The sequence below is a fragment of the Rutilus rutilus genome, assembly GCF_951802725.1.
Source record: "Rutilus rutilus genome assembly, chromosome: 8".
NCBI classification, from domain to species: domain Eukaryota; kingdom Metazoa; phylum Chordata; class Actinopteri; order Cypriniformes; family Leuciscidae; genus Rutilus; species Rutilus rutilus.
Window position 1 is genome coordinate 20,911,729 of NC_140222.1, and position 7,500 is coordinate 20,919,228.

General features: G+C 37.2%; 1 protein-coding gene across 1 annotated transcript; it reads right to left on the bottom strand.

Annotated features, from left to right (window-relative positions):
* Nucleotides 1–283: 283 nt before the first annotated feature.
* Nucleotides 284–7,267, bottom strand: LOC311296000 (uncharacterized protein). The gene is made up of 2 exons (XM_084417629.1): nucleotides 7,190–7,267; nucleotides 284–1,306 (listed from the first exon to the last, which is right to left on the bottom strand). The coding sequence occupies exons 1-2, from the start codon at nucleotides 7,242–7,244 to the stop codon at nucleotides 438–440; spliced, it is 924 nt and encodes a 307-aa protein (XP_084273755.1). The 5' UTR covers nucleotides 7,245–7,267; the 3' UTR covers nucleotides 284–437.
* Between the last annotated feature and the right edge of the window lie 233 nt (nucleotides 7,268–7,500).

Consider the following 7,500-nt stretch of genomic DNA (forward strand, 5'->3'; position numbering starts at 1 on the left):
TAATATCTGCATTATTTTATAGATTGTAAACAGAGGGTATAATTGTATTTGTTGGATACCGACACATGTTGGGATAACGGAATGAAGCTGGTTATGAGTTAGCAACAAAAAAAAGCATTAAGAAAAGTTTGTTGGATATTAAAGTAGTCTGATCATCTGGGGTGGATGAGGCACTACATTCTCATGAAAGAATACAATGCAGATATATCACCCATGCAAGAGAAAGGTATGCAGTAGATGGAGGTAAAACGAATAGAAGATGTGCATGTTTTTAACACTGTTTGAGCATAAGAAACAACATTTATTGGACAGTTCATGTCTGATTTGGTCGTGATTTACATGTAATGTTATTGTTCAACATGTTATTAAGTCACTTTGATGAGGACGCAGCATTGCATTTGAAAGAGCTGGATCTGAAGATGAATTTAAACATTATATCATGATTTCAGACATTTGTTTTTTGTATGATAAAGTAGAGAAGATGAATGAGTGAAACTCTTCCCACATGGAGAGCAGTGATACGGTTTCTCTCCAGTGTGGATCCGCTCATGTGTTTTCATGTTCCCTAACCGACTGAATCTCTTGTCACAGTGTGAACACTTGTAAGGTTTTTCTCCAGTGTGAATTCTCTGGTGCCGTTTCAATTCAGCATCTGTAATAAAAGTCTTTCCACAATCAAAGCACAAATAATTCTTCACACCACTGTGTATTTTCTGGTGTACTTTTAGATGACCCAGATGACTAAAACTCTTTCCACACAAAGAACACACGTGAGGCTTCTCCTGTGTATGAACTTTCATGTGGACCTTCAGCGTATCTGCCCTAACAAAGTTTTTACCACACTGATCACAGTTAAATGGTCTATCTCCTGAATGAGAACGCAGATGTAATTTAAAACTGCTTAAATGTGTGAAACTCTTCCCACACTGATCACATGTGTGCGGCTTCTCCCCAGTGTGGATTTTCATGTGTTCCTTAAGGTGTCCTTTGTGTGTGAAACTCTTCCCACATTGGTCACATGTGTGCGGCTTCTCTCCAGTGTGGATTTTCATGTGATCCTTAAGGTTTCCTTTTAGTGTGAAACTCTTCCCACACTGATCACATGTGAAAGGTTTCTCTGAAGTGTGGATTCTCTTGTGAAGTTTAAGACTTCTTTTGTATGTGAAACTCTTTCCACACTGAGAGCAGGTGAAAGATTTGTTTGATCTTCTTTTCTGTGAGTGACTCAAAGATTTATTTCCTTTTTTGACATCATGTTTCTCCTCTGCTTCACTCAGTTCTTCGCTCTCCTCATTCTCCTGCAAGTCTAAAATGAAAGTAAAAAAGTTTTCTGTAAATCATAAAAACATCATAGAGAGAAATGTGAAGGGGGAAAGTGAACACTGATGTAACAGCAGAAAGTAGACAGACGCTATATGAAAGTTATAACTGCGCACTGATAACAGCGTGAGTCCTGATTTTCACCTCTTCTTCTGCGTTTAAAATGTGCAAATGGGCAAGACAAAACAAGTCCAAATGATGGTGTTGGTAAAACTTAGCAGTTAATCCACGAATCACATGCATTTTCTGGTGCGCATCATTTATTTTTACCACATACCAGTTATGTATGTGCACCCCTCACTATAAATAAGTATTTGGTTCATTTACGCAAAAGTTGCATTCCTGTTACCTTGAAAAAATATATATATTTATTTAAAACAAATTGTCTAATTTATATATTTTATGTTTATTTCTAGAAATAAATAAAATCATGTGAATGTCAAATGTTTTCAATATTTACAACAAAAGTTTAGTAACATGGTTGCAAAAATTGTGAACCAGATGTAAAATGTAATATAAAACCACTTGGATATTTAGTTCGAGTTCCTGATGTTGACAACTAGGGATGCAGTATCGGCTGATACCGATCCGAAAACATTGCTGTTTTTTTCTTGATCACTGTAGTATATCTATAACTTTCTGTGTGTGGAACTGGTTACTAAACACATTGCACTAAATACACACATTACTTAGAGAATTATAGAGAAAAACAACAACAACAAAAAATTATCAATCTACAACTCAAAATATATTATAAAGGAGAGTCGATAATTCAGCAGCAAAAAAAATTGGTGCACAGTAATTTTATAAAATCTAAACATTTAGTGAAATGCAAATTTTAGTGGGGAAAAATGAACATAAGTGTATCGGAAATCTGATTAAATGTCAAAACATAAATAAAAAAATGGCCCTGTACGTTATTTTTTTACTTTAAAGCTACACTGTGTGATTTTTACCCCCATCTGGCGGTGAAATTGTATATGACTACCCAGCGAATATTAGTTTCTGTTCCTCTCAATTCCGAGGGCGTTTTAACTCCTACGGTGGCCGTATTATTCCAAGATTAACATGGCTTCCAGGGGCCCGTTCTTCGTACGTTGCTTATTACATCCGAGATCAAATGACACATCCAAGATGATATCATCGTACGAATCATGATCTGGCTAACTCGGTTCTTCGAACACACTTGCCGGATATGCTTAGTATCGCTGGATTGAGTCATCTGAGATAATTGCGCGTTCATGCGCTGGTTAAAAGGGGATATGTATGGATAATAGAAACATTGATCAGCAACGCTGCTATTGGCTGATCAGCGTGGCCAAAGAGCGCGCTCAGTTTTTCTCCTCAGCAGAGCAAGAACTAATAGTCGAAGTTTATTCGGAATTTTAATGTTTAATCAAAACGCCAGGGAACACCTCAAAGTCTGCAAAAGCCAGGAGAGAGGGCTGGCAAAAAGTAGCAGACAATTTAAATCCGTTAGAAGTGGCCATGTTAGATGTTTTTATCACTTATTAGCCTATATTTTTGTATTTTAATAATTGCATAATTACTTTGTGCACTGTAATGTCAGTCACCATACTAGAACATGGGAACAAATAAAAGTGAAGTACAAAAATATGGTATTTTTTAGTTATAGTCTCTTTTATACAAGGCACTGTTAAATAAATGGTTGTCTGTTTATAAAAGCAACCAAGAAAAAGGCTGAGAAAAAAATAGAAAAGATCTTAGTAGCCTACACTGTAAAATATTTTTTGCTGCATTAAATTAAGGCTGTATAGTCATTTCAACTGTTAAATCTTGAGTAATGATGAATTGCTTTGACTTGTGAAAGTGAAAACTGATAAACTTATGTTAATGTAAAAATATTTTGCCATGAGTTATTGATCACATTTTCCAGAGTATAGTTCATTGTAATGACATTGTGTTTTCCTATTTTGTGCACTTTTACATAATACACCAACACTTGTATCTGTTCCCAAGAAAGTGGTGGCTGAAAAATGTGCAGTAAGTGGACATTTTCTAACTTTCCAAAGGAAAGACAGTATAAGACTTTGTAATGTCCATTTGTTTCCACTGCACTGGACAGTGAATAAACCCTCTCAGATAACTGTCATATGGAGGAACTAGCCTACCTGCAAGTGCATAACTTTACTTAATTTATACTTGTATGCTTCATGGCTGCAATATAAGTTGCAGGATTCCACATCTACAGAAAGGCCTACAGAAGAGTCTGCACAGACAGAGGAGACATAGGCCTACAGGTGGGCAGTGTATAGCCAACTTTTCCTTTTTATTTGTTGCATGAGGCATGTGTCTATAATATCACTTGACCACTGGCTTTTCTTTACAAAGAACAATTGAAATAAAACTCAAGGAACTAAGCATATTTGTCTTTTATAATATTAAAAGACTTTCATTTAATGAAAAGTGTTTTTTTTTTTTTTTTGGCAATGTTGTGTAATATGGCACATGCAACAATGTCACAGGCCCTGTCAGGTGTGCAACCCCTCAGACTTTTCAGACACTGAAATCTTCCCTTTAGTTAGCCAAAGTTCATATCATTGTGTGCCCTTGTCCTGGCTAGAGCTGCATTGTAACTGGTTTGGGTCAGGGAATGGGGTCATAAAACACCTGTCTGCAGGCAGGAACATGTCAAAATCACCTATGAAAAAATGCAGTTCTGTTAGGATCTGCATAAGTGTATGTAATACAGTGAGCTTGATATTTAATTGTGGAACTTTTCAAATAATGTGCATAAATGTGAATCTCTGAAAATTCTTAAAGGTGCATTGCGCGAGAGTCTGAGTTTTCGCAGAACTACGCCCCCTCTGGCGGCAAGCGAAACTGCAACCAGAGGTGTGCACGCTCACGGACCACACGCACACGCACGCTTGCACGAGCTCGAGCTGGTCATAACCCAAGGAGCATCAGCCGCACAAATCTTTTGTTTACAATCATAATGTCTTCAGAGGTAATCAAGTTTTAAATCTGCAAGTAATTTAAAATATGTGAAAGGAAAGGCAATTGAGTAAATAACACACTTATGTGTGAGGGAAAAAATGGGGGTAGTAGAAAACTTCGTTTTTTATTCCCATCTATCTCCATGTTGAACTGTGTTATGTGTTTACTGTATCCACTTATGACTATTATTATGGAAACACGTTCATGAACAATATAAGTTATAACTTTGTAAAAGCTCAAAATTGTAATCATGATACCATACCATACACAGTCGGTCAACAAAGTACACCCAAATGTCTCAAGGTAATAAACAATCAAGTGGCACTATGACGTTACCATAAAAGCCAAACAGGCTAATCCGCCGAAGATTTGCGGGGGTTTAGCCTGTTTTATTGATCAGCTAAGTAGCATATTCCAATAGCAACATCGTAATTAAGCAGTAATTTGCTCAAAATTTGTGTCTAAGTATCTAACTTATATATCAGCATTTTATATCACAATCATTCTGAACCTGATCACTGACAATGGTAAGTTAGTAAAACCTATTCCGATTGTACATTTATCTAGCTTACGCTACACATTTTATGGATCGTCATTTATTGTCATTATTGGCCGTATCAGACATTAGAGAATGGGATATATCTTACCTTTTTATCAAGAAAAAAGCCAACTGAGGATCCCGTTTGAGCCCTAGAGCAGACCGGAGATCTCTCCACATTTGTTGAAAGCCTTCCCTATGTTTACTCTCGTCTTACCCCGACGCCTGTCTGACTCCAATTTGGACCTTTTGGTTGCACTAGACAAAAGTTCTCTTTTTTTTTTTATCTTACGTGGAGTTTGCGTTGGTGTTTGAAATGAACTACAAGCCGGTCTCTTAGAATCCATTTTCTACGGAGAATGGCGGCGTCGGCGCATACACAAACCTGCCAGACATATGAGCGTGCCGTGAACGCGCATGACGTCACGCCCAGTCTCAGATTCCGACCCGAATCCCTCTTATTTATTTTACTGTACAGGATTATAGAGGCAATCGCAGTGATCAGAGAAGGGCTCAGTCAGCCCATCAGGCAATTGTTTAAGCATGTATGGGTTAGAAAACGGGTATTTTTAACATGAAAAGTTGCGCAATGCACCTTTAAGTCATGCACAGATCCTGGCCATTTTGCTTTCACATTAGTGATATGGAATATTTTAGTCAACTGCCTTTTTTTTATTTGATATAATATCACTAATCTGGAATATTAAGAATCACAATAGTAACTGGGCTGCACATTTACATTGTGAATCCCCTTTCTTTTCACATAATCCCCTTCATTGAGGCCTTGATGGCAGTCTATGGTAGCCTATAGTCTATGGTACCAATCACGTTAGTGAAGGCTGAGTGACATATCTGTAATCGGCATGGTCATGATTGTATGATCTTCATAAAAAATTATGATAGCCTAAAAAAAAAAAATAATAAAAAAAAAAAAACTGCTTTAGCCTTCAACATTGGGACTTAAGTGGCTTGGAAATGCCAAAAAAAAAAAAAAAAAAAAAAACTAAAACTGTTTTTTAAACATAAAAGCGACAAAAACCGACAATCTCACGAATCACGAGAAAAAATGTATATCTCAGAATATATGGACTTCCCGTATCAGCTCTGCTTATGAAGCCGGGATCTAATCCTGTTAACATGAAATAAGCCTGCTCCCGAGCAGGTTTAAGTTTGCGCACATGTTGCTATGACAGCAAGTCCAGGATGAGCGTTGAAGAACCAAACAATCCAAGATCATGCTATATCGCCAACAATCAAATCCAGCTAAGTGAGTTAGCGACGTACGAAGAACGGACCCCAGTTATCACTTCGTCCATGACAATAATAAACAATAGGCCTACGTCTAAAATGAATAAAACTACAGGACAGATGTCAGGAGGTAAACGTCACCCTTGAAATCGGCTATCCCAGCATAATCAGATTAGGCTAACGTTACAATGTGTACAAAGTAAAAGCAATTAAAAATAACTAAAATTTACAGTGTCCTTTTTTAATATAGCTTAAAAAATTGCACCTTTAAAACTATTCATCACCTGTGATCTGTCGCAGCACAGATTTATGTTACAAGGTAAACAAATACTTTTTCACCATTGATGCGAGGATGAAGTTATACTAGAGGTCGTTCTGACGTTATGCACAACCATGCTATAGTTAGACAAGCAAATAAAACTTCGAATTTACACAAATGAATTACAACAGGCTGAATTACCTGTCGAGAAGAAAGCAGCAACCTCGGCGTCCGTTTTACAATCTTTTCTCCTCATGAGCTCTTTCCATCTGGGAAAAGTTACTCCAATATTGACTATGGTCTTGCTGATTTGTCTGTCGCGTTGACGTTTTAATTCTCTCTTTCAAATGAGTACGCACGCACACACAGACACACAGACACACACACACACACACACACACTATCTTTCAAATCTGCCGGCACTCGCGAGCTCGCGAGTAATCTCCCCCTCACATTCGTCACGGTGTCACTGAGTGAAAAACGCAAAAGGCGAATCTTGAATTTACAGGCATGTCCCTCTATGGCTAATGTAGTTTCAAGATGGAGGGGCAACATGGCGACCGGCATTCGAACCCCTCACCCGTATGTACTTTCAATGGCAGATTATAAACTTAAGAGAATACTTTATTACTTGAAAGAAGTAAATATATATATTAATGAGCACATATATTTTTGAAAGAACTAAGTGTTTTTTGCTAAGAATCAACTAAAAAAGTTACACAGTGTAGCTTTAACTGTTATTTGACAGCTCCTATAGCTTTTCTTCTTTTTACTACAACCACTAAATCTGTTGAACTGCTTGAAGTTTTATAACCTTAATGATCTTCAGCATCATTAATAAAGAATCAAAAATAAACACCAACCTCTTTGTTCTTCAGTTTCTTCATCTTTTATCCTGCAGGACTCTGTATCACTCATGTTCTCACTGTCCTCAATCTTCTTCACTTGTAGACTGATGGGAATAATCCAGCATTTATTGGTGAACTGCAGTGGGAGGAGCTTCACTGAAGGGGAATCGGTGTGTGGTAGGAGGGGCAGATCTGGCCACATCAAAATAAATCATCACATTTGTTTTCACAATTTTACACATTGTATGCATTTATGTTCATCTATCAAAATGTACAGTTGTAATGGACATGTAGAAAACCATGAATAAATACCAGAATTAAAATAA

Coding starts and splice junctions, on each gene's coding strand:
- LOC311296000 (XM_084417629.1), bottom strand. CDS start 7,244: ATGAGTGATACAGAGTCCTGCAGGATAAAAGATGAAGAAACTGAAGAA. Junction 1,307..7,189: donor AGAAACTGAAGAACAAAGAG/GTTGGTGTTTAT, acceptor CTTTCATTTTAG/ACTTGCAGGAGAATGAGGAG.